The sequence below is a fragment of the Macaca fascicularis genome, chromosome 10, assembly GCF_037993035.2.
Source record: "Macaca fascicularis isolate 582-1 chromosome 10, T2T-MFA8v1.1".
NCBI lineage: Eukaryota > Metazoa > Chordata > Mammalia > Primates > Cercopithecidae > Macaca > Macaca fascicularis.
In genome coordinates this window covers 107,563,214-107,590,981 of record NC_088384.1, presented here as the reverse complement: position 1 = coordinate 107,590,981, position 27,768 = coordinate 107,563,214, and the positions used below count along the sequence as shown (strand labels likewise).

Below are 27,768 nucleotides of genomic sequence, written 5' to 3'. Positions count from 1 at the left end.
AAAAGATCCCTCTGGCTTCTTGTGGAGATTCTATTCAGAATGGGAACAAGGGACAAGGCAGAGATTAGTGAGAGGCTGGATGCAGGGATCCAGATGGCAGTGCTGGGACCCAGGGAGGTTGATGAGAACGTGAAAAGTGGAAGGATCTGGGGTGTTTCTTGAAGGTCCTGTTGAAACACTTTCTGATGGACAAGGGATAGGGTTTCGGTGCAGATTTTCTCTTTCCCCTCCTCATAAATTTTGCTTAATTTAAGAATGTTTCTCAATGGGAGTGATTTCGTGTCCCAGGGGACATTTAGCAATGTCCAGAGACTTTTTTGTGCATCACAGTTGGGGAAAGGGTGGCTGCTGGCACCTACTGGGTAGAGTCCAGTGATGCCAACAAACACCCTATAGTGCCCAGGGCAGCCCCCGACAAGAAAGACTTATTTGGCCCCCAAATCAATAGTCCACATTGGCCAATAGTGCCGAGGTTGAGAAATCCTGATTTACTAGTTTCTTACCCCAATGTCTTAAATTGTGGGATTATGATAATCCCGAATGTTACCACCCATCCAGAGAAGCACTCGATTCTTCACCAAAGGCATGTATATTAATAATCCTGAAGGACAGCCTTCAGCTTAATCTTCCTTCCCTGAGAGGCGCTCTGCTGCATGAATGACTAAACGGAGGAGTGAATGAACTTGGGAATGGCCCCGATGAAGAGGTGAGTCAGACTGGCTCAGCCCACAGGCTTCCATCATGTTTATGGAAGCCAGGCCCCATGCACTCCACACAAGAACGGGCCCCTTGTTCCTGAATGATGCGTTTTGTTGATCTGCCAGTGGGTCCCGCCTCTCCCCAGGTCACCGACAGAGCCCGTCTCAGCGCCGTCTCGCCGTGCTGAGTCTAAGAGTTATGCAGAGAGCCCTCCAAAAACCCACCCTTTGAAATGAAAGAAACTGGATCTTAAAATCCCAAAATAGAGTGTGGAAAGGTACACATCACGTCTGCCTTCTCCTTTTTTTTCCCCCCCTGTGGCAAAAGTGACTCAGAATTTTTGGTCTGAATCCAGAGAGACCTGCACAGTCTTTGGTGTGGGGGTGGAGGTGTCATTCGATTGGGAATAACCCACCTTTTTTATGCCGTGGCTGGCTCGGCTGGCTGGCCTGCATTTCCTCAGCCCTGGTTTTTGTCTCTTTACCATCTTGGGGTTCTTTTTCAGCTGTGGCTGTAGTGAAAGGGGAGAAGTCAGAGCTTATGGCTCATCCACATGTCTCTGGTGGAACATTTTTGTGAAGCTGAACAGCAGTTTCCTGGGAATGTTTTTGTTTTTTAATTTAATTTTATTTTAAGTTCTGGAATACATGTGCAGGATGCAGAGGTTTGTTACATAGGTAAACGTGTGCCCTGGGGGTTTGCTGCACCTATCAACCCATCACCTAGGTATTAAGCCCTGCATGCATTAGCTATTTATGCAGATGGTCTCCCTCCCCTGGCTCCCGCAGAGGAATGTCTTATCAGTGTGTTCTGAAGCGGCTGCCATCAGGGCTGGTGCTGTAGCCTCCCATCCCATCATTCCTGGCGCATTCACACACCGCCGTGCTGGGCACGGTCAGGGCCAGATGCTTACACGGGGTTTCTGCAAGCTCCATTCCCCAGTTGCCGTCTCTTGGGGATCAAGCCTCTCCCTTTCCCCTGCTTCTCCCAGAGCTCAGGCCTCTGCACATGGTAGATACCTTGTTCTCTAATATCAGGTCAGTGTCCTGAGTGAGCAACTCTGGGAGAAATGTTTCTGAAGGATGCTTTCCCCCTGTTGTCTGGTGTTTGGGTCAACAGCTGGCAGCAGGCAGCACTGCACGTGCCTCACTTTTCCCTCGCCATCTCCGTGAGCTGCCAGGCTGCTGTGCTCTCAACTCAATCTCAAGATTGTAAACTTCATTTTTCCAGCCCAAGTTAGTCTGCTCTTCTGACTTTCAGTGTAATTGGCCTGGTATAATATGTCTCTTTCATGGTGAGACACATTCCTGCAGACTGGCTCAAATGGTAGTGAGTTTAGGCAGACTCCAAACGTAGGGATTCTGTTCCAGACATGAATGAGCCTCCTTTCTCAGAGTTGCTGGAGAATGAATCACTCGGCAATATGTGGATCCACATAGGAACCTGAGAATCAATCTATTCATTTATTTATTCAGCAAATATTTATTGAACATCTACTGTATGCCAAATACTGTTGGAGGTGCTGAGGCATGGTGATGGACAAGCTTATATTCTAGTGGGGCAGGAGGTGGGAACAGGCAATAAGCAAACACATAAGGTAACACTTAGCACAGTCAGGAAGGAAATAAACAGGAAGATGTGATGGAGCGATGCTAGGGGAGCTGTCTTTCTGCCAGGCTACCCAGGGAGGGCCCTGCATTTAGGCTCAGATGTGAAGGATCAGGAGGAATTAGCCGTGGGAAGACCCAGGGGAAGAATGTTCTAGGCCGAGGGCATAGCATATGCAAAGGCCCTATGGCAGAAACAAACGTGGCCCGTTCCGAGAGCAGCAAAGAGGCCCATGTGGCTGGACTGGAGTGGGGGAGATGAAGCTGGTGATGTGGTCTGATCATGCAGAGTTTTGTTAGCTGCGATGGGCAGTTTGGATGATGTTCTTCTTTTTTTTTCTTTTTCTTTTTTTTGAGACAGAATCTCGCTCTGTCACCCAGGCTGGAGGGTAGTGTCACGATCTCGGCTCACTCACTGCAACCTCTGCCTCCCAGGTTCAAATGATTCTGGTGTCTCAGTCTCCTGAGTAGCTGGGACTACAGGTGTGTGCCACCACACCCGGGTAATTTTTGTATTTTTAGTAGAGACAGGGTTTCACCATGCTGGCCAGGCTGGTCTTGAGGTCCTGGCCTCAAAGAATCCACTCTCCTTGGCCTGGATTTTATTCTAAATGTACCTGAGGATCATTACATGTTAGCACTGAAAGACAATCTTCAAGTTGATTTCTTCCAAGAACTGAGACCAGAGAAGAGGCCATTAATTGCCACAAGTCACCCAGTCATAGATGGAAAAATCTGAATGAAAGTTAACATTGATTGCTTGTGACATGCTTTATACATAGCCCGCTTGATCCTGCCAACAGCTTGGTGAGGTGTGCGGGGTCAGGAGCCCATTTACACATGATGAAACTGAGGCCTGGAGATGGCAAGTCACTTTCCTGCCATGACACATTAAGTGTCAATGCCGGGATGTAAACCCAGATGGTTGGACTCTAGGACTCAGACTCTTGATCTCAATGTTACACTGATTCTACACAAGAGGAATACAGACAGAAGACGTGAAAAGCACTTGTATGACTTCTTAAAAAAAAATCAATAAGAAAAAGCCCAACTTCAAAGTTGAACTCAAAGAAGGCTTGCATATTTTAATCCCATCCTTCCAGACCCAGCTCCTATATGGTGGTGGGGACGGGAATGCTGGTAGGGAGCCCATGGCTGGGTTGACATGTCTGTCCAGGGGACCAGAAGCTGGAGATTGAGAGTGGAGAGGGGCAGGTGAGAGCAGAGAAGGGAAGGTTCATGCCTCCAGCCCAAAGGAGGGGACAAAATGATCCAGGTTTTTTATTCAAAGACCCCATGGGGGCCGTGAGTAGAGGGGGCTGGGGTTCAGCCTTTGGTCCTGAGTCCTGTTAGGCTAATGTGCCTTGCCTCTGATCTCCCCACACTGGTTTCTAGGGCTTCCTCAGCATTTCAAATGTGGACATGGTAATTGGAAACAAATCTAGCATGTTTTGGGCCATCAAGCCTCTCTTGAGTGAGCGTGCTTGCTATGCGGTAGATATGTCTGTTTTTAATTTTCAGTGATGTGAGAAATATAGAATGACTTGGTTCTTAATTTAGAATACTGAGAGAGCCTGACTTGTTTGGTTTTCAAGCCTGTCCAGAATGTCTAATTCTCTTTTTATGGTTCCCTGTGTAATTGCAAAATGTGCCGCTATCAGCAGGGCAGCTGACCACAGTGGCCTCCTGCCGGACTGAAGACACATCCAGCCAGTGGGATCCCAGCTGGGTCAGAAAGCAGGCATAGGGCTCCTTCATCGTACCTGGAGATGCTGTCACCTCTGTTTGGAACAGGGCAGCCCAGGTATCAGTTGTCCAACCAGCTGAGTCGTGCCCACACCGAGCAGGACAAGGCTCTGTGACACAATGGTCGCTGTGGGCCGGGAGGAGAATTGCCCAAGCTGGAGAGAAACCGGTGTGGGCGTATAACAGCTCTTTGTCATGGGAGAGGGGCGCGTCTGGAGAGACTGCAGCTGCTCTGGCTCCTCCCTGATGTCACACATAGTCCCTTCTAGCCTTGCTCACTTGTTGGACACCTGCATGGTTCTCTAGGCATTGAGGCTGCACCATGAACAGGAAAGATGGGGTGCTGCCCCCAGGGGACTGACATTCTACTGGGGGAGGCAGCAAAGAGCAAATAAGTATCACATGCGGGGTCAGGTGGAGGGAAGTGTCAAGTGGATGATGCAACTTAAGGCAGGGTGTGTGGAGGGAGAGTGAGAAGGGCGTGGGGTGTCACCTTGGGGTGTGGCTGTCTGGGAAGGCTTCTCTGATGAGAGGTCACCTGAGGACAGGTTTGAATGAAGAGTGGGGTGAGCCCTGTGGGTCATGCGGAGAGAGCATTTCAAGCTGAGGGCACGATAAGTGTTGGAATCCAGGGATGGGCACCTGCCTGCTGGGTGCCTCAGTCTCTTGAGGGTGACAAGGCCAGTGTGGCTGTCATGGGGGGCAGCAGGGAGGGAAGAAGGGTGGGTGGGAGATAGAGAAGCAGGGCCAGATCATATGGGATCTTCTGAGTCATGGTAAGGACTTGGGCTTTTTGATGTAGGGAAGATGTTTGCTATTGGGATTTGAGCAGAGGTGGCATAAGCTCTAACTTACCATTTTAAGGATCTTTCTAGCTGGATTGCTATGTGAGGAAGACTGTGTGTAGGTGGAGGGAGAGGGGTGAGCAAGACTGGGCCCCCTCTTTGACCAGGGTACTAGCGTGGAAGTGATGGAGGAGGCACAGGTAGCAAATTTGAGTGGGATTTAGGGAATGGGATTGACAGGGCTTTGAGATGGATCTAATACGGGATGGAGGCAGAGAGAGGTACCAAGAATTAGGGTTTTTATTGAAGCGATTAACACACAATCATGGCTTGTTGGAATGACTGAGAGTCAAGTCATGGACGAAGTGTGCCTGGTCTGCTTGTGTGTGTGTCTGTGTGCGTGTATGTGGGGTGGAAGGTGGGGTTAGGGTGGCAGGTATGTGCTGCAACTTCTGCACCCCAAAATAAATACTCAACTGGGATCCATGTGTGTTTGTACAGATTTTCTCCCCACGTGCTGCATGGCCGTGGGGAATTGCAGTACTCTTCCCCGGCACCCTCCCCCGGCCCGGCCTTCCCCCGGCCGGCCCCCGCCACTCTGGGCTTTTTCTTTCTTTCAGAGTGAAATCTTTGAGGATGATAGCAATTTCCTAATATTTCAAATTCAACAAAAATGCTACTTAACATCGTTAATGTTTTATTTTAGTAAAATTCAAAACAGTTTGTTTGGCCCATTGCCATTTTGAAAATCAGACCCACATTTTGGATTGGAATCGTCCAACTGAGAGTATTTAAAAAGCCCTGAGCACAGTTGATAGCAGAGTCGTTTTCAGGGAACTGCCATTTGCAAGGGTTCTTACTGCAGTGTTTGTAATGGGGGAAAGTTGGGAACCATCTAAATGTGCAACTGGCTGCAGGGATCCACAGGCAGAATGGGCATGCAGGGCTGGGGCTGGGGTGCGGGAAGAGAGGCACCAGGGGGCCAAATGGAGAGTGGGGCTCACTCTCAGGTGCCCACCTTGCGTTTGCTGGACCTTGATAGTGAATGCCTCCTCAGATCATGTGTCCTGGGGACCTCACTGGCCTTGGGCTAGTCCGAACCCTGGGATATGCCAAGTAGTTCTTTGAGATTCTCATAAAGCAAGATTCAATGACAAGAGGACATGACCATCTTAGTCAATGGAGACAATACATAAACTCGAATGCCAATATGTTCATCTGTGTGCCTGGAAGAAAAGTCTGAAAGGGTAGATAACTTCAGTTAGGGGAATAAGCTTTAGTGATCTCTTGTATAGAATGGTGACTGTAGTAAATAATCATTGTCTACATTTCAAAATTGCTAAGAGTAGATTTGAAATGTTTTTACCACCAAACAATAAGTATGTGAGGTGATGGATGAGTTAATTAACTTGATTTCATCATTCCACAATGTAAACACATCAAAGCATCACACATTGTACCCCATAAATAGATAAAATTATTATTTGTCAAGTAAGAGGAAAAATAAAATGAATAATAAAACAGTTTGGAATAAAAAAAAGTTTGGAAGGATGTACATTCAAATGCTTACTTATTTTCAGGGGGTATTCTCTTTGTAATTTATCTTGTCTATTTTTTCCTGCAACGAGCGAACTCTTAGTACTTTATACCAAGAAAAAGGAACAGCAAGAATCAACAGATATTGATGCCTTTTTATCTTTGTGTCAGAACAGTTAAGTTGCCACTAAGAACAGGCAGATCTTGAATTTGGTGGCAGGTAGGGGGTGAGTCTGAGTAGCTTTCTCTTTGACACTGTGGGTCTTTAACATGTGGAGGCCATGTTTGCGTGTCTGTGGGTTCTTCTTGCTGACCTGGTGGGATAGACTTGCCTGTCTTAAAATGCATAGGCCAGACTTGGGGGGCTGGGGTGGGGGGATTTTGCCTTTTTCTGAATCAGGAATCAGCCGTACAACAGAAGAAACAAACAGGGCCAATGGAGGCTGCTGCCATCTGATCACTTATGACCTGTAGGATGGTAAGCAAGTTACTTAACCTGGTTGAGCCTCACCCGTTGTCATCTAAAAATGGGATAACACTGCTCTTCTCTGAGCATTGTTATGGAGATTACATTATGCTATGTTTGCAAGTGATACCAATACACTGTACAGAAAGGTCTTCACCTGTGGAAGATGCAACGTTTTCCTCGTGGCGAGGTTGGATGGCATCGTTTATATAGCTAACTGTGGTGGGATGTCTGAATCACACATCATTCCTCAGATCCGGTTTTTCAAGCAGCTGAGCTGACGAGGGGACAGAGTGGATTATTAATAGAACGACGCCCCCAAGCCTGCAGTCTTGCTTCTTGGTCCCTTTGATGGGAAGTTTGGTGGATGGAAGTCGCACTGAGCTGCAGCCTGGGCCCCCACCCCCACAGACGCCGCAGACACTCCCCTCCCATGCATTCAGCCCTTCATGGTGTGCACTAGAAGCACTGCTTCTTCCTGGAACCTTTTCAACCGCCTGGGAAATTACAAGAAGCAGAAAACTTTCGCCTTCACCTTGGCTGCAGGAAGTGGCGCTTCCTTTGCTCGGGAGGCCAGTGACGTGGAGCTCCTGTATTGCAGGATGTGTCTGCTGTGCCCGGAGTGTGATCCTGCTAGCCCAGGCCACCAAGAAGACCTCACCTTTGGAGAAGCCTGAAAAGCCTCCTGACCAAAGTCTCCCGAAAATGGGGATGATGGGGAGTTTGGAACCAGAAGGGCAGATCACGTCATCTCAAAACATCAAGTTCTATTTGCAAAACCCAAATCACTGACTTTTTGGAGAAGCAAGTGAATGGCTATCTGTTCTTCTCATCAAACCTCTGGGAACCTGGCAAGGAAGGCTCTTCCAGAATGAGGCAGCTGAGCAGTGGGGATTCTGGGCACATTCTGCACCTTTTGCAGAAGGGGAGGATGGAGGGTGGACGGGAAGTGTTCTTTTCATGCAAGATGGCGAGGTTTCTTCACCTGGCCCCTCTTTCCTCTGACACTCCAAGCTGGCGACTGTTGAGCCAGCCCACTGAGAAGACTGGAATTAGTGCCCGGGCTTTCCCGCATGGGAGGCCTTCACGTTGGTTCTCACTTTGTTCACATTCATTCTTCACCCTTCCATTCAGTTCTGTAATATCACCTCCCTGTTTCGATTTGCGTCATCCTCTGATGACAAGGAAAGTTCTAGTTTCATGGGTACCTACCGTGTGCTGTGCTTTGGTGCCCAACAAAGGTCACCTTATTTCGCCTTTCAGAAGAGGCCTGCAGGGTGGGGGGTGATGTCCCCCTTTTATCTGAGCACATGGAAACTCAGGGGTGGAGCAATTGCTCACAGTCACACAGCCATCGAGAAGCAAAGCTGGCATCAAAATTCAGATACGTCTGATCCAAAGTGAAAAACTCTGTGCTTTCTGCTATACCACACTGCTTTCTGGTGTTACCCGGGGAGGCAGGGAAGGGACTCTCACCAGTGCCAGGTGGATTCTGTCTGTTGACATTGTATGAGCCAGCCCAGCTCAACCCAGAGGCTGCTCTTCAACTCAGAGAGGCCATTCTTGGCTTTCATAAAGGAGAAGGTTTTGCTCTCAAGGAGCTACCATTTTTGTTTGTTGAGGTTGCTGTTTGTTTCTCTCCCTCCATCTCCCTCTGTGCTCCTTCTTCTCTCCCTCCCTCCTCCCCCACTCCTGTGCAGCAGGAAGCACATTCTGTTTTTTATTTTAATTTTTTTTTTTTTTTTTGAGATGGAGTCTTGCTCTGCCACCCAGGCTGGAGTGCAGTGGTGCAATATCGGGTCACTGCAACCTCCGACCCCTCGTTCAAGTGATTCTCCTGCCTTGGTCTCCCGAGTAGCTGGGATTACAGGCACGTGCCACCACGCCTGGCTAATTTTTGTATTTTTCATAGAGATGGGGTTTTGCCACGTTGCCCAGGCTGGTCTTGAACTCCTGACCTCAAGAGATCCGCCTGCCTCAGCCTCCCAAAGTGCTGGGATTACAGGCGTGAGCCACCATGGCTGGCCCCAGGAAGCACATTCTTGATGTTGCATCTTAGCTCTTACTTATTTTCCCTTTGAGGACCTGCCGTTTCTGACCTGTAGTCAGAGAGCAGAGTGGAATCCACCAGGCACTGAGGACAGGGAGAAGGTGGCAGGGAAGCGGGTGGGTTTGGAGCCTGAGAGGCTGGAGTTTGGAACCTGGCTCTGCCTTATGCTCACTGTGTTGACTGGGACAAGTTGCCTGATCTTAGCAACCTCAGTTTCCTCACCTGTAAAATTTGGGTAGCAGTGAGCCCATTTTACATGGAATTGTTGTGAGATGTATAAAACGTTAAGTGTGGTGTGCAGCATGAGGGAAACATGCTTTCACTGCTGCGTTACTGTTTTTTGTTGGTTTATTTGTTTGAGACAGGGTCATGCTCTGCTACCCAGGCTGGAGCGCAATGGCATGACTGTGGTTCACTGTAGCCTCAACCTCCTGGGCTGAACTGATCCTCTCGCTTCAGCGCCACAAAGCAGCTGAGGCTACAGACATGCGACACTATGCCTGGCTAATTGTTGAGTTTTTTTTGTGGAGACAGGGTTAGGCCATGTTGTCCACGCTGGTCTTGAGCTTCTGGGCTCGAGATATCCACCCACGTTGGCCTCCCAATGTGCTGGGATTACAGGCGTGAGCCATCACGCCTGGTGCTGCATTACTGTTGATGGTGACAGATGATTCAACAAATGTTCATTGACCGTGCTAATAAAATAAGCAAGGTTCCTACTACTGTGAAACTCATGTTCAGGCAGGAGAGGTGTTCAGCAAATAACAAGGAAATTTCAGGTGTTAATGAAGTAAATATTCCAGTGATGTGCTAGTAAATGCTTAACATCCAGTTTTCCAGGGGGAAAAAAAGCCCTGGTTTATAGCATCTGTCAATTTTTGTGGTGTAAATATTCCCACTATGGCTGGAAATGTACATACCAAGTGACCAAAGTGGTGTCAACTGGCTCTTAAAATTCCTATAGGTTTAATGATTGGTTCTTGTAATGCCTAAAGAGCTGGCTTTAGCACTGAGTGTATCTAATCTGGTTCAGGAAAAACCTGAAGATCTGAAACCCAAATGTGCCAGTGGAAGAGTATTCTAGGCAGAGAAAATGGCTTGTGCAAAGGCCCTGAGGTCAGAAAGACTTTGGTGTGTTCAGGGAACAGGAAGATGGCTGGGGTTGGCAGGATCCTAGTGGGGTGGTGGAGGAGAAGGCAGAGGCTGGGCTGTAGGAAGGCTCTTAGACTATCACACCGAGTTTGGATTTTATTCTAAGGCCACAGGAAGTCTTTGGAGGGTTGTAGGCAGGGGAGTATCCGGATCTGATTTGCATTTTTAAAAGATCATTGAGCTGTTCTGTGAAAGACCAGCCAGAGGTAAGCTGAGCAGTCTGTGCTAGTCACTCCAATGAGGGGTGATGGTGGCTCGGGCAGGTGTACCAACAAGAGAGGGGATGAAAATGGCTGGATTCGGGTGGAGCTGTAGGGATGTAATAGATTTTATCTCCAGGTGTTCCCTGCCTGTTTATCTTGAGTACACCCAGCAGGCGATTTCTGCGCTTCTGTCATTGGGAGGAAACAGCTGCACATCATCAGGGCTCACTCTGCATCCTACCTTTCTTCTTGATACCAACTCCTGATAAATCCAGGAGAGGAGATGAGGAAATATATTTGTCTTGGGCTCAAATGCAAAGCAAAAACAACAAAAACAAAATCTCTTCTCAATGCTGCCCTTCTTTTGATTTTCGTCACCGAGCACAGTAGCCGTTCTTCAGATAAGCAGCTTCTGACTTGGATTTCCATCTTGGCCCAAGGCTGCCTCTCAGGTGTGTGTCAGACACTTATGTAAGTGTCTGGCCGGTTATGAAGAAGGTGATCATCTAACACAGTTCCACTCCCAGCCTCTCTCTTTGTGTGGCTTTTAGAAGGGGACATGAGCGTGCCATCTTTTCAGACCGGCATTGTTCAATAGGACTTACTGTGATGATGGAAATGTTCTGTGTCTGTGCTGTTTGTGCACTGTGGCTGCTGAGCACTGAAATGTGCCTAGTGCACCTGAAAAACTGAATTTTCAATTTACTTAATTTTAATGAATATATCCATGTGGTTAGTGGCTCTTGCATTGGATAGCACAGTTCTAGACCATGTGTACTCATTCATCACCTTGCAACTTTGTCTTTTGGCAGGTGACTGGAGATCCTACTGAAGGATCTCCAGAGAAGAGTGGGCTCTTCGTGAGTTGTCACTTGTAGTCCCGCTCAATTAGTGGAGAAAGGAATAGAGGCACAGAAAGATTAAATGATTTGTCTAGTGTCTCTCCACCCAATGACAAGACAGGAACACATCATCAAACTCTAGATCAATGTCCTTTTGTCTCTTGTTATTTTATATATATATATATATATATATACACACACACACGCACACACACATATATATATACACATACATACATATATATATATACTTTTAATATTTCACAGGTTTCTAGGAATCTATTCTTCCTATAACATGGCATAGAAAGTCAAAGTCCTCTTTGATCACCTTCTCAATCTTGAGCTCCTCCTCCATTCACAGAGGTGATGATGATGTGGTCAGTTTAGAGCACATCCTTTTACACCTTTTTCTATTGTAACTGGATGGATGGAAAACATTCTGCATTTCTTTAAGTTGTGTCATGCTATACATATTTTTCTACACATTGCTTTTGTTTTTCAACAGTGTGTCCTAGATCTTTCTGGGTCAGTTCATAGACTTCTACCTCACTATTTTTTAAAATGCTTCTTAGTGTATCATAGCCTAGGAATGTCCTATTAGTAGTCAGGCTATTGACGTAACTCATTGTTCATTATTCTGTTTGTTTTTGTAAACATTTTTGCACGTGTCTCCTGCATATACAGTGTTTCTCTAGGGTGCATACCAAGAGGTGGAATTACTGAGTCAAAGAACGTTTATTTATGTAGTTTTATTAAAGCTGTTGCTAAAATACTCTTTAGTTACACCAGTTTATATTGCTATCATCTGCATAAAAGTGTCTGTTCCCCCGCAATCTCCAAAATACTGGATATTATCAAATATCTACAAGTGTGCCAATCTGACTCTAATGGGTGAAAAGTGGTATCTCATGGTTGTCTCATTTGCATTTTTCTGTTTAGAAGTCAAACTGGTCATTTGTTTTTCTCTGAATTTTCTGTTCAAATATCTTACTCATTTTTTTTCTGTTGGATAGCCTTATTAATTCATTCATCAAATATGTACTAGAATGCCTACTAGGTGCCAAGCATTATTCTAGGCACTAGAGATTTTGTGGCAAATTAACTAGACAAACATCCCTGCTCTCAGAGATGTGACAGTTTAGTTCTGGGAGAAAGACTTAGACAAAAGGAATCAAGAAAATATATAGTGTGTTAGACTGGATAAAAAGTAGGAGAGGGAGATAGGGAAAGCCATTGGGATTGGGATTCGAGTCTAAATAGATGGCCAGGGAATCTTTTACTTACTCACTATAGGCATTCTTCATATATTGTATGTGCTAATGTTTTATCTGTTATATGTTGCACATATTTTCTTTCAGACTTTATCTTTTGACTTAGACTATGGCATTTTTGTCACACTCTTTTTTAAAGTTCCACAGTCAAACTTTGTTCATTGGAATATAGTCATGTAAGAAGTGACAGTTCTTTCTTCTGATCTTCCCAGGGAATCACTATCAAGAGTTCTATGTTTGTCCTTTCAGTTTATTTTCAGTTAATTTCAATTATCCTAATTACTATGCAACACTCCTTCCACCCTCAGTCATCAATTAAGCACAGTTTCTGGCTGTTTCTCCATAAATGAAATTCTGACTGACTGTATTCTTTCTAGTGGCTGCTTAATATTCAGTGTTAGAGGGGATGCCTGTAATTTATCCAAGCGTTACCCTCTGGCTGGACATCAAGGTTGTTTCCAGTTCTCCATTCTTCCAGATGCGGCGGAAATCCCATACTCTGTCTGCTGCCCATGAGCTCTCTGGTCTTTTTTGTTTATTGGATTAGAGCCACCACACCCCACATCATAATGATCTTGTTTTCTCCCCCACCAGCTCCATGGCTACATGGAAAACAAGCCTCTGGGACTTCAGATCTTCATTGGGACAGCCGATGAGCGGATCCTTAAGCCGCATGCCTTCTACCAGGTGCACCGAATCACAGGGAAAACTGTCACCACCACCAGCTATGAGAAGATTGTGGGCAACACCAAAGTCCTGGAGATCCCCCTGGAGCCCAAAAACAACATGAGGGCAACGTAAGGGCTGGGGGCTGAGGGCGGTGGGTCTTCATGGAGAAGCGAGCAGGGGGCAGGTGGCAGGGATTTCGGAGAGAGAACTCTACGGAACGGATGGAAGCAGCTGTTGATGGCAGTTCTCAGTCTGTGATCCATCAACCCATTGTGATTTCTGTTTTAAATGTTTCTATTTTAAAAGCATAATACATAGGCCAGGCATGGTGGCTCACACCTGTAATCTCAGCACTTTGGGAGGCCGAGGCGGGTGGATCACTTGGGATCAGGAGTTTGAGACCAGCCTGGCCAACATGGGGAAACCCCATCTCTATTAAAAATACAAAAATTAGCTGGGTATGGTGGCAGGCGCCTGTAATCCCAGATACTCTGGAGGCTGAGGCAGGAGAATTGCTTGAACCTGAAGGGGGGAGGTTGCAGTGAGCCGAGATTACACTACTGCACTCCAGCCTGGGTGACAGAGCGAGACTCTGTCTCAAAAAAAAAAAAAAAAAAAAAAAAAAAAAAAAAAAAAAAAAAAGTATAGTATATCCGCATTTTCATGTGTCTTGGGAGGAAGAATACTCATGAATCTTTGTATTATGTTGCATGGGATCAGGTTAAATTTACTTATATTTAAAAAATTAATTTGACCTAGAGAGATCATTAAGTAATGATGCAGAGAGGTCCAGATTCACAAACCTAATATGCTTGTGGCTGAAGTCTGGGAACCATTGCACACGTTTTGGGGTTTAAAAAAACCTTTGGATGGGAAAATAAATTCAAACTTACAGAAATACTGCAAGAAGTATACAAAGAACTCCTGGAATCCTGCCCCCTCGGCTTTCCCAGGTGTTAACAGGCTTCACCTGTGCTCCAGCACGTTCCTTCCCACCTCTCCATTTCTTCCCGAGCTGTTTGAGAGGTAGTTGCAGACTTTATGCCCTTTGACTTTTAAATACTTCAGGGTGCATTTCCTAAGAACTAGGATGCTCTCATACACAGTCACAGTACGTTTATTCAAGAGATTTCATGTTGATTCACTGCTCTGTTGAATGGTCCACAATCAGTATTCCCCAGTTACATAGAGTTTTTCAGATATTTTTGAGAGTAGAAGAGTTGGCATGAAAAATCTCCCTAGAGAAGTAATTTCACTGGGGCATTTCTCTAATTGCTTTGTTAAGTTTGCTTTTCCCTCCATCTTGGTATACATTCCTGGCTGAAATGCCTATGTGGGTGTATTGCAGTTTTCCCCAGTGGCTGGCTGTAAAATTATTTTGGCTGCCTAAGGCAGGTTTGGGGGTGATCTTTCCTGCTCCTGAAGACAGTTGGTGATAATGGGGTTCTTAACATCCTGGCAGCATCGACTGTGCGGGGATCTTGAAGCTCAGAAACGCCGACATTGAGCTGCGGAAAGGCGAGACGGACATTGGAAGAAAGAATACGCGGGTGAGGCTGGTTTTCCGAGTTCACATCCCAGAGTCCAGTGGCAGAATCGTCTCTTTGCAGACTGCATCTAATCCCATCGAGTGCTGTGAGTTGGACCCTGGGGCCCGGTCTGTCTTCGGAAAGCGTAGGGCACATGGGCTTCCCCTGGGAGCAGTGTATTCTGGGTGAGGTACCTGGGGTGGCCTGTGGGAATGTGTGGGACCCACAGGGTTACGCTGACCCGAGATGACCAGAGGGGCCAGAGACGGAGCACATCGCAGTGTTCTCTTGCTGCTTCTATTGAGTTCTGGAAGGTTTCGTGGCCTCACGGGAAAATTAAAAATAATAGGGCCAATAAGTAGCTTAAAGCTTCGTTTGGAAGACTTGAGATACGTAAATATCGTTCTGGTCTTAAAGGATAGATGCATTTGGAGTGAGTTTGCTGTACGTGGTTCCCTTTTTTCTTTTTCTTCTTTATTGTTTAAATAACAATAACAAACCACAGCGCTCTCACTCACTGAGCTTCGACTCTGCTGCTCAGTATGAATATTCACAGTAATCCCTGGCACTAGCTGGTGTCAGTGTGCCCATTTTACAGATGAGGAGGTAGAGTCACAAGAGGGTGAGTTGTGCACACAACCAAAGAGTGGCAGGGTTGGGATTGGAACTGGGGCTTTTGCATGCAGGAGCCATGCCCTGTCCCCCACCCATAGCCCATCTCTGCGTGTTGACTGAGCTCTATTTTGTATCCTGCACTATCCCAGGGGTTGGGGATCCACAGATGAGCAGGCCACTTTCTCTGGCCTTAATGAGCTTACAGTCTGGAGAGGATAAGGACACCCAGACAGATGGTTGTGTCATTACAGAAGATTTTCAGAATCTAATATGAAGTGACCAGGATCTGCCATTTGGAAGGACACTGAGCAGAAACCTGGCACATTTCTATCAGGTTTCAAAAGAAGAAGTGGCTTTGAGCTCATTCTTATGTACTTTATACCTAAGTTTAAAGTCTACCTGTATGTTAACACAGTTGTGTAGTTAATCTGTGCGATTAGATGTGACAACACTTATTATCCGCTCAGTGTTTGAAAGTTTAGGAGTTACTTTAAAAAGTATAAAGAAGAGGCCAGGTGTGGTGGCTCACACCTGTAATCCCAGCACTTTGGGTGGATCACTTGAGGTCAGGAGTTCGAGACCAGCCTGGCCAACATAGTGAAACCCCATCTCTACTAAAAATACAAAATTAGCCGGGCATGGTGGTGCGCACCTGTAATTCCAACTACTTGGGAGGCTGAGGCAGGAGAATCGCTTGAATCCAGGAGGTGGAGGTTGCGGTGAGCTGAGATTGCGCCACTGCACTCCAGCCTGGGTGACAGAGTGAGACGCTGTCTCGAGAGGGAAAAAAAAAAGCATAAAGAAGAAAAAAATAGGCATTGTTCCAGAAACAAAAACTGTTTTTATTATTTTAAAGTCTCTTTCTTATAACAACATTTTGTTTTATGCTCTTATAAACATGTTCCATATTAAATTATGGTTCAGGGTTTTTTCTTTTTTTTTCCTTTTTGCTGGACATTTTACCATAACTAGGTGTCACAAATTCAACTTCCTACAGAGGCCAGGGAGGTGAAAATGAAGGGGTAGGCTGGGTGGCAGACATCAGAGAATAGTGGAGATTGGGGACATTCCCCCACCTAAATGTGCTGTTGCTACTCAACTGCAGCCAGTATTTCCACATGGGAATATAGACTCAATGTGGTCAAATGTTTTGCTTGTTTTTTGTTATTGAGAAGGAGTCTTGCTCTCTCGTCCAGGTCAGAGTGCCGTGGCGTGATCTCGGCTCACTGCAGCTTTTACCTTCCGGGTTCAAGTGATTCTCCTGCCCCACCCCAGCCCTCTGAGTAACTGAGATGACAGGCACCTGCTACCATGCCTGGCTAATTTTTTGTATTTTTTAGTAGAGACGGGTTTTCACCATGTTGGCCAGGCTAGTCTCGAACTCCTGACCTCAGATTATCCACCCACCACCTCAGCCTCCCAAAGTGCTGGGATTACAGGCGTGAGCCACCTTGCCTGGCCTATTTTATTTTACTTTAAGTTCTCAGGTACGTGTGTAGGATGTGCAGGTTTGTTACATAGGTAAACATGTGCCATGGTGCTTTGCTGCGTGTATCAACTGGTGCTGGAAATCATCTGGTTTTTAAAAATAAACCAAAAAATATCCTGATTTTAAAAAATGGTAAAAAATCAAAATGCTCTGTGGTCAGAAAATATCTGCAGATAGCTTCTGTTAATCAGAGGAAGTCTTAAGACTAACATGCAAAGGGAAAGTGTATTTTCTGCAGAAGAGTTTGGGAAAGACTAGCCCTCATGGTGAAAAGTCAGGAAGGAGAGGATGGTCCCTTTTTTGGGAGAGCAGCCAGAACTTGGTCTTGGTTGGTCTTTGGAAATGAATGAAGAGTCACTCTAATTTCTTTCAGCCTTTCGAGTCAAGACGTGGATCAGTCTGAATTGGTGGTGAGCTTGTATTCTGATCTTAGCAGAGAAAGACCCAATAGTAGATAACAAGGGAAAACATGTTGAAAACCCCATTACTAGAAATATTGGAATTCCCCTACTCAGCTTAGTAGACCCCACTCCTGTCCATCAAATGCTGGTCATGATGGCTGCCCCACCAAAGTCTTGGTTTTGAACCTCTCAAGATGTTTTTGGAAGGAAACTTGCAGTGATTTGGGGGACTCTAAGCAGATAAGGTCTCCCCTTTCTGGCAAATGACTCACTTTCCAGGATGGGACTGGGGTGTGTAGCAAGGTGGGGACAGGAGCCCCTGATCCTCCCTCTCTTTGGGTTTCTCAAGGCAACTTATCTTATGTCGATCTAAGACTTTGAGGATCATCACTTAACCACATGTTCCTCCAGCAAGATCTTCAGGGTGTTAGAAAGCTATTTGAACATTGAAAATTGTTTTCTTTTCTTTTTAAAAAGGCGTTTGCCTGATTCACCTGCCTTCTTTTGACAGAGAAGGAAACTGAGACTTCTTGGTAAGGTGATTCACCTGTTTTTACTTGGTAGGTAGGAAAGCCAGTCTCCAACTTTCTAGTTCTATGAAATCCCTTCTTCTTTTGGTTCCCATAACTCACCCTCTCTTGCAATACCAAGCTGAGCTACCAGCTGGCCACTCTAGTTCTCACTAATAATTTTCTGTCATTTTAATTTACTTCTTTGTTCTGTTTCCCTAGACCAGTGCCTAGTAGGTCCATAAATATGTATTGACAGCTTACTGTATAATCTATAGGGAGGTAGTCAGTAAATACATATTAGCAATTAGTCAGTAACATGGGCTGGCAGAGTATTGTAAAATAAATTGTTACTAATGACAGTATACCCTTAGACAGTGTATACTGACTAAGCAAGAGTCTCCAATGACAGGGAGAGTGAGTTGGTGAGAAAAACATTTCGTGGGCTGGTACTTATTTGCAAGGCTAACTTATTTACTTTGGAGATGCCTTTTATGTACCGTCTTAGGGATCAAGGGTAAGTTCTCAGATGCTAGCAGAAACAACATGAGCAAACTACCAGAGACTGCTCTTTGGAAGGTGGAGTGATTTGCTAGAAGTGCAGGTGCCTTATGTTTATTTGCATGCCAGCTGGCCAGAGCTGCAATCTCACTTTTGCACACACTGGCACCCTCATGTTTGCAGTCTTCTATTTCCACTAGGGCTTTAGCATTGCCGAGGAGATCCTTCCAACTTCCCCCACTGCTCCTTTCTGTATTCTCGGGAAGACTGACCTGACCCTTCTCCAGTCTTCCAACCTCTCAATGCTGCCCCAACCCCTTCCCACTCCATGTAGATAACTGCACCTCCCACTTCTCTGGAGCATGGAAGAGGTCAGAGGGATCACCCCCGTCTTCCCCAACAACAAGACTATCCATGATAGACAGCAGCTACTGGGGCCTGCCCTCCCTTCTCCACTTGGCACGGAGCAGTTCCCCTCTGCTCCTGCTCAGCCTCATTCCCCGCCTGAGCCCAGCCTTCTTGGTGTTGTCAGCTTCAACTCCAGTTTCCCTGCAGGGGTAGAGCTGGCGCCTGCTTCCCTCTTATGTTAGTCTCCTAGGCTGTCATAACCAATTACTGCAAACCAGGTGGCTTGAAACAATAGAAATGTATTCTCTCACTGTTTTGGGGGCCAGAAGTCTGAAATCAAGGTGTTGGCAGGGTTGGTTCCCGCTGGAGGCTCAGGGGAGAAACCGCCGGTGCCATCCCCGCCAGCTTTTGGTGCCTGCTGGTCTCCCTGGCCTTACTTGGCTTGTGGCTGCATTGCTCCAGTCTCTGCCTCTGTCTGCACACGGGCCTTTTCTGGGTCTCTGTGTGTGTCTGTTTCTGTTGCTTACGAGGATGCACTTATTTGGTTTATACCTAATCCAGGGTGATCTCATCTCCATTCTTACCTTAATTATATCTGCAAAGACCCTGGTTCCAAATAAGGTACATTCTGAGCTTGTGGGTGGATGGTTTGCAGGGAGGAGGAGTCAGGTAGGGGGGTACTATGTAACCCACTACATTTCCTCAACTGCATTTCGTGGCTTCCCTTCCTATCTGCTCCTCAGTGCCCAGATGCATTGGGATCTTTCCCTGACTTTTTGGCTTTTGCACACTGTCACCTCCACCCAGAACATAGGTTCTCAAGCTTGACTGTATGCTAGAATTACCCGGGAGTTGTATTAAAAAAATACTGATGCCCGGCCAGGCTCGGTGGCTCACGTCTGTAATCTCAGCGCTTTGGGAGGCTGAAGCTAGAGGATTGCTTGAGCTCAGGAGTTGGAGACCAGCCTGACCAATATGGTGAAAACCCATCTCTACAAAAACCATTAGCCAGGCGTGTTGGTGCGTGCCTGTAGTCCCAGCTACTTGGAGGCCTGAGGTGGGAGGATTGCTTGGACCCAGGAGGTTGAGGCTGCAGTGAGCCAAGGTTGCACCACTACATTCCAGCTTGGGTGACAAAGTTAGATGTTGTTTCAGAAAAGAAAAAAAAAATACTGATGTCCTGGTCCCACCCCGGAGACTCTGATTTGGTTGTCAGGATGTGGCCTGGCCATGGGGGCTTTCAGAGCTCTCCCAGTGATTCTGATGTGGGGCAGACTTTGAGGTGCTTATCTGGAGCCCACCCCTCCCTATCCTCCAGTGGCTTGGCTAACCCCTCCTCCTCCAAGGCCTCTGTTTAGACGGCTCCTCAAGGAGGAAGCATTCCCTGACCCCCCACGGTACGGGGTCCCCCACTTTGTGCTCTGACAGCCCCATTTACTTGTCAGTCTCTGTCCTATAAAGACTGAACCAGGCAATGTTTACCAGGGCTCGGCACATAGTGACTGTCTCCAGACTGTATTTCCACACTGCCCAGTGGGGGAGAAAAGGCTGCAATGAGATAGGAGACGTCCACAGGCACACACCTGGTCCTGAGATAACAGAACCTCTCCAGCCGTGTCTCCAGGCCCAGCCATGTCTCTAGGCAGTTCCGCCCAAGCCACCATGGCTTTCTCCCTGCCCAGCAGATGGGCCTCTCTGCTCAGTGCATTTCAGAAAACATGTAAAGCAATTTCACACAAAGCCCTGCCAGCTCAGGGCACAGAATGTAAATTCACTTTGCTCATTTTGCGGGGCTTGGGAGTGGGTATGGGGTGTGGGTTAGAAAATGGATTTTCTCACATGCTCTTTTCCCTCTCTGCCTCTCTTTGTGACATATATATTTTTTATGGAGGTATAATTAAAGTAGATTGCACAGATTGTAAGCGTTCAGTGATTTTTGACAATCGCATATACCCACGTAACCACCACTCGAGACAGCACTTTCTTCACTCTTGAACGTTCCCATGTCCCTTCAGCCAAGGCCTCCTCCTCAAGCCCACACACGGAGGCAGCCGCTCTTCTGATTTCTATCACGGTTGATTAATCTTCCCTGTTCTAGAACTTTATAGAATGGAATTAATACAGTGTGTACCCTTCTGGGTCTGGCTGTTTTTGCTCAGCATGTTATTTTTGAGATCTGTCACTGCTATGGAGTGATTCAGTAGTGCATTCCTATTTATTGCTGAGCACTATTCAATTGCATGAATATAACAATTGTTTATGTACCATTGATAGACATTCGGTCTGTTCCCAGTGCTTGGGTTTATGGATAAGGCTACTATGAACATTCCTATTCAAGTCCTTTTGTGAGCAAATGCTTTCATTTCTCTTGGGTAAATGACCTAGGAATGGAGTTGGATGTGTATGTTTTTATTTATGTATTTTCAACACCATATTCCACTCTGAACAAGGATGTATGAGAGTTCCAGTTGCTCCACATCCTCACCAATATTTGGTATTGTCAGTCTTTTAAATTTTAACCCTTCTAATGAGTGTGAAATGGGATCTCATTGTAGTTCTAATGTGCATTTCCCTAATGACTACTGATTCAGATGCTTGTTGGCTATCTGTGTATCTTCTATTTTTTTATTATTTTTTTGAGACGGAATCTCGCTCTTGTCCGTCCCCCAGGCTGGAGTGCAATGGCGCAATCTCAGTTCACTGCAACCTCTGCCTCCCAGCTTCAAGTGATTCTTCTGCCTCAGCCTCTGGAGTAGCTGGGATTACAGTTGCCCCCCACCATGCCCGGCTAATTTTTGTATTTTTAGTAGAGATGGGGTTTCACCATGTTGGCCAGGCTGGTCTCGAACTCCTGACCTCAGGTCATCCACCTGCCTCCACCTCCCAAAGTGTTGGGATTACAGGCGTGAGCCACCATACCCGGCCTATGTATCTTCTTTGGTAAAGTGTCTGTTCAACTATTTGCCCATTTTTAACTGGGTTATTCGTATTTTTATTGTTAATATACATCAGTTCTTTATATATTCTGGACATAAGTCCTTTGTCAGATTTGTGTATATTTTTCCCCTGTCTGTGGCTTACCTGTTTATTTTCAGGTAGTGTCTTGTGTCTTTTTTTTTTTTTTTTTTTTTTTTTTTTTTGAGACAAAGTCTCACTCTCGTGGCTCAGGCTAGAGTGCAATGGCACAACCTCAGCTCGCTGCAACCTCCACCTCCCAGGCTGAAGTGATTCTCCTGCCTCAGCCTCTGGAGTAGCTGGGATTACAGGCACTTGCCACCACGCCCAGATAATTTTTGTATTTTTAGTAGAGATGGGGTTTCACCATGTTGGCCAGGCCAGTCTCGAACTCCTGACCTCAGGCAATCTGCTCACCTCGGCCTCCCAAAGTGCTGTGATTACAGGCGTGAGCCACCATGCCTGGCCCAGGTAGTGTCTTTTCATGAACATTCATATTTTATTTTGATGAAGCCCAATTTGACATTTTCTTTTTGTCTGGGATTAGTGCTTTTTGCATTCCTCCAGGAAATCTCTGCCTATTTGAAGGCAGCAAAGACATTCTGTTACATTTTCTTCTGGAAGCTTTTCAGTTCTGGTTTCATGTTTGGGGCTCTGATCCATGCAGGTTGGTTTTTGTGTATGGTGTGGGGTAGGGTCCAGCTCCATTGTTTTCCCTATGGAAATTCAGCTATTTCTTATGCTTTTTTTTTTTTTTTTCTGAAAGCAAAAATTAGAAAACCTACGACCCCAATGCTTCCTGCACGCCTTCCATTTTATCCCTTACTTTACCCTCCTGGGTCTAGTTGGAAGTTGGGTGCTAGTGCAGCATTTCTTCAGGAAACCCTTAGAATTAGGGAGGCCCGGGCCAGGTGTGGTGGCTCATGCCTGGAATCTTAGCACCTTGGGAGGCTGAAGTGGACAGATCACTTGAGGTCAGGAGTTCGAGACCAGCCTGGCCAACATGGCGAAACCCCGTCTCTACTAAAAATACAAAAGTTAGCCAGGTGTTGTGGTGCATGCCTGTAATCCCAGCTACTCGGGAGGCTGAGGCATGAGAATCACTTGAACCTGGGAGGCGGAGGTTGTAGTGAGCCAAGATCATACCACTGCACTCCAGCCTGGGCTGCAGAGTGAGAGTCCATCTCAAAACAAACAAAAGAATTAGGGAGGCCCAGATGGCATGTTGACTATGCTTTACTTTGTGCATCTTATCTTGTTCAGCTTATTTTGTTCAGCTGCTCCTGCTGGAAGCTGAAATGACTCACGTCATTATCGTGGACTTCCCAATATTTATTCTTTCAATTAAAAATACATTTGGCATGTGATATATACTGTTCTGGGCACTAGGGATAGAGCACTGGACAAAACAAAGTCCCCGCCCTCACAAAGGTTACATTCTAGTGGGGAAGGCAGACAGTAAACAAGCAAAGACAGCACTTGAGAGCCTAGTGTCGTGACAAAAATAACAAGGACCACGGGTTGGTGGCTTGGTGCGGGAACAGCAACATCACCATGTTGGCTAGGCTGGTTAAATGTGTGTGTGTCATGCCAATCAGGGAAGGCCTCTGAGGATGGAGCTTGTTCACCCAGACCTGAGTGATTGGTCCATGGGGAAGTATAGCCAGTACAAAGGCCCTGAGGCAGGGATAAGCTCGGGGTCTCCAGGGAGGAGGAAGGTACCCCAGGAGACTGTGTGGAGTGCTATAGGTGGGGCAAGGGGTCAGAGGTGAGGTCTGAGCCCAAGGTGGGGAATTTGGATTTTATTCTAAGATGGGAAGCCGTGGGTTCCAAGTAGGGGGCTGACATTATGTTTTTTGAGATGGAGTCTCACTCTGTGACCCAGGTTGGAGTGCAGTGGCGTGATCTTGGCTCACTGCAACCTCTGTCTCCCGGGTTCAAGCAATTCTCGTTCCTCAACCTCCTGAGTAGCTGGGACTACAAGAGCCCGTTCCCACATCTGGCGAATTTTTGTATTTTTAATAGAGACAGGGTTTCACCGTGTTGGCCAGGCTGGTCTCGAACTCCTGACCTCAGGTGATCTGCCTGCCTCAGCCTCCCAAAGTGCTGGGATTACAGGCCTGACCTGCCACGCCCAGCTGTGATTTCTATTTTAATATTCATTTAGCACACAGCCTAGCACATAGTAGGTGCTAATCAATACTTGAAGGCATAATGAAGGAAGAAAGAAGATGAGAGGGACAGGACAGGGAAGAGGTGTAGAGAAATGAACAGTTATTAATCACCTACTGTGTGTCAAGCACCTTCTGTATTGTGGCTGAATCAGTATGAGAAGAGACTGGAAAAACTGTAGCATGGAGAAGTGAACTTGCCCGCGGCCATCCAGCTAGTGAGGGGCAAGCCAGCGGTGACATCGCATCCCACTGAGCCTCGGGGCATCAAGGCTGAGCTACATATTGAGTGATAGATTAATATGGGCCAGAAACCCAAAGGGTGGTATCATCTCATTATAAATCAGAGACCAGCTCAGGGGCCTGCAGGGGGCTGTGGGCACCTGTCCACCCACCCCCTACCCCCCAATCCCCCCACCACCCCCCGCACTAGATTGCCTCCCTCAAGATCCTATAGTGGTAAATCTTGGGTGAAACTGGAGCATTGGACAGAGAGCAGGTTGGCCAGGCCTTTGTCAGCCTCTGCTCTCCAAGACAAATGACCAAGAAGCCCTATTTCAGAAGCGCCAGAAAGTCGCATGATGGGGAGAAGCAGTTTAGAGTGGCGGTTAGGAGTGTGGGCTCTGGGGCAGGTAGCTTGGGTTCAAATCCTGCCTCTGCCACTTACTGGCTACTTAGTCCTGGCAAGGTTACTTAAACACTCTATGCCTCACTTTCCCTATCTGTAAAATGGGAAGAATAATAGTACCTCCCTCGCGGTGGTGGTTCAATGCGTGTGTGCCTCACACAGGAAGTGCCAGACGTGATCCCACAGCGTAACTCAAGTGCCTCCTTTGTGGTGGCCCAGTGTGGACGGATCTCATTGTCTTGCCTGCAGCCCTCACGTAGTTCTGTAAAGCAGGCTTTACGTACCTCTGGCTGCCACCCTGTCACTGCAGGAGTCTGAAACCCAGGAAGCAGTAGGCTGGTGTGAGAGTCGAGCAAACATTCATTGTTTCAGGTGAGCAGACAGCCTGTAACACACCCTGCTGCTGGGAAGGAACCCCGATAGTTATCTGGCCCAGTGGGGTGGGCCGGCTGATGAGTGAGTGGAAGAAAGTTGTTTTTTTTGGAGAGCCCAGGATTGGGGTGGCTTCTGTGCTGATTGAAATGGTTACCTGCCCAGCCCTTTACTGGGCTAGTTATGAGGGAGCTGGGAAGGCAGAGGGCCCTTCTGAACACCTACGGCGTGCCCACAAATGCACTGAGGTTAACTCATTTCCATCCTCATCATAACCTCAGAAGGCCCATCTTAAATGCTTGCTCAGTTCATTTGTTCAGAAGCATTTGATTACATGCCAGTGATGGAGGCACAGAAAAGCACCCTTGCAGGGTGTGGGCGCCTGCAGGCTGAGGCTCCGAAGGATGAGTGACTTGCTACAGTCCCACGGCTGGCAAGGCAGGGGCAGAGCTGGGGTTCAAGCTGTGCTCTTTTCTCTGTCCAGGCTGCCTGGGTTCCTCAGTGATCCAGAGCTCATCAGGTTAGGGGCTGGTGAGCTCTGGATCACTGAGAATATTCCCGCTGGGTCTGGGAATATTCTGAAGAGGGTGCCTGTTCGTACATTGGAATGGGAGAGTAATGATTCGATCGGAGGAAAGACAGCAGCTCCTACTCTCCATGATGTGCTGCGGGGCGGATGAGCTAGGAAAGTCTCACAGGGGGACCCTACCACTGCATTTCTCCATATGAGAAAGCTGAAGCCGAGGCCGCCCCACCGAGGCCCACAGCTAGAGCTTCGTCACTCACTGTGCGTCCCATGCATTGGCACACATCATGCCCCACTCCCTTGCCGTGGACCTTAGTGGTTCCCTCAAAGAGGTGAGCCCCACAATAAGGGAGATTTTGGTTCCCCTCCACTCTCCCACTTCCCAGGGAAGACCCAGGGAACAGCCAGAGTGGAGGCTGAGGGGCCTGTCTGCTGGCCCCACTCACAGCCTCTCCCGGGAGATGCCTGAGTCAGCAGCACATTCTGGGCCAAGCCAGGCCCAGCCAGACCAGGCTCACGGCCAAGGATGGGGCCTGATACAGAGACAAGAAGGGCTTACAGCAGCTGGAGCGCCGAGGCCGGGGTTGCTCCGTGCTCCGGCCAGAATGATGACCAGTGGGAGGAACTTTCTTGCCTGGGCTGGCCGGTGTCTTTCCCACGAAGTCCTCCATTTCACTGCAGGGGGACCCGTGGGGTAGTGGAATCCCACAGTGTAGGTCCAAATTCTGCCTCTCCATTCGCTGTGAGCTCCCGAGCTTATTCCTTCTCTGGGAGGATCAATATCTTCTACTCTAAAATGGGAGTGATTCCTGCTTTGTGGTCTCATGAAGTTTAGCAATAAAAATAAACACAACTAACATTCACTGAGTCCTGATGAGATACCATGCAGTCCCGTGGATTAGCTCATTTAATCTGCAGGCAGCCCAGAGAGGTTAGTGCTGTGATATTCCCATTTTATAGATGAAAAACAGAGGCAAAGAAATTAAGTGTCTTGCTCAAAGTCCCAACATTAGAATGTTACTTTTATCTGTGAACCCTAAATTGCTTCATGGTGTGGGTGTTTCAGAATATTTTTTAAAATGTGTATATGATGTGTCTGCCATCTGTAGTCTTTATAGCATTTGTACTCGTCTGCTGTTACTTAGTTTTATTTTTTTCAGACAGAGTCACTCTCTGTCACCCAGGCTGGAGGGCAGGGGCACGATCTCAACTCACTGCAACCTCTGCCTCCCAGGTTCAAGCAGTTCTCCTACCTCAGCCTCCCGAGTGACTGGGATTACAGGTGCATGCCACCACGCCCAGCTATTTTTTTTTTTGTTTGTATTAGTAGAGATGGGGTTTCATCATGTTGACCAGGCTGGTCTCAAACTCCTGACCTCAGGTGATCTGCCAGCCTCAGCCTCCCAAAGTGCTGGGATTACAGGCATGAGTCATCCCGCCCGGCCTGTTAATTTTTAAATTTAAACTTATTTTCATTGTTGAGACAGAGTCTTGCTCTGTCACCCAGGCTGGAGGGCAGTGGTGCCATCTCAACTCGCTGCAGCCTCCACCTCCCAGGTCAAGCAATTCTCTTGCCTCAGCCTCCCAAGTAGCTGGGATTCCAGGCACGCACCACCACGCCCAGCTAACTTTTTTTGTAGTTTTAGTAGAGATGGGGTTTCACCATGTTGGCCAGGCTGGTCTCGAACTTCTGACCTCAAGTGATCTGCCCACCTTGGTCTCCCAAAGTGCTGGGATTACAGGGGTGAGCCACCATGCCCAGCCTGTTCACTGTTATTAACAGAACCTGCCCTCTCTGCAGGAGCGAATTTCTCTAACCAGTCTCTCCTAAGGTTCTTGGATAGATCATAATTCTTGGCCACCCAGCTTGATGGCAAATTTCAGATAGTCGGGCAATAACGTCCCATTTCCAGGCCCACTTGGGCTGATGTGGGGGACCCTGTGCTGGTATAAGTTTTCTTCGCTGAACCTTTGCAGTGGCCGCTGCTGTGCTGCAGGTGGGCACTGTTGCAAGAGAAAGTAAACACCCAAACTGGTTAAACCAACAGCGTCCTGTTGATTCAGAGCTCGTAAAATACAAGAGCCCCCTGAGCCACTTTATGACGTGCCAGAATCCAGGGGCAGGAGGGAAGCCTGGGGAAGTCGCTTTGCAGGGGCCACCTTGAAGCTTAAGCTGGAGCAGAGGTCGAGACTTCCCCCGCAGGCCTGAGCCAGGCCCTCAAAGATGACTTTAAAAGAAAGGTGCCTGGTTTGGTTGGAAAACTGCAGGCTGTGCGGTTTGGATTGTCTGCAATCTCAGAAATGAATGGGAGAAAGGGGGGCTGATGAGGAGGGTGGGCGCAAGCCTGGGAGGCCCACTGGGCTTCCTGAGAGCCCTCCCGGCCACCCTGGACCTGTCACCCTATTTAGCAGCCATAGGTGATAAGGAGGTTGCATCAGAGAGCAATAGAGAAGTAGAGCTCAGGAGGGTAATTTGGGCTGCTGTGCGCTGGCTTCAGTTCCTCTTTTTTTCTTTTTTTTTTTTTTTTTTTTTTGAGACGGAGTCTCACGCTGTTGCCCAGGCTGGAGTGCAGTGGCGCGATCTCGGCTCACTGCAAGCTCCGCCTCCCGGGTTCCCGCCATTCTCCTGCCTCAGCCTCCTGAGTAGCTGGGACTACAGGCGCCCGCCACTGCGCCCGGCTAATTTTTTGTATTTTTA

General features: G+C 47.3%; 1 protein-coding gene across 10 annotated transcripts in view; it reads left to right on the top strand.

Moving 5' to 3' along the window:
* NFATC2 (nuclear factor of activated T cells 2) overlaps positions 1-27,768 on the top strand; it is a 176,596-nt gene that overhangs the window by 72,787 nt on the left and 76,041 nt on the right. For all 10 annotated transcript variants that reach the window (XM_045363134.3, XM_065523314.2, XM_045363133.3 and 7 more), the window contains exons 4-5: positions 12,952-13,154; positions 14,489-14,661. In XM_045363134.3, the coding sequence (XP_045219069.1) occupies positions 12,952-13,154; positions 14,489-14,661 (376 nt within the window). The remainder of the gene's footprint in view (positions 1-12,951; positions 13,155-14,488; positions 14,662-27,768) is intronic.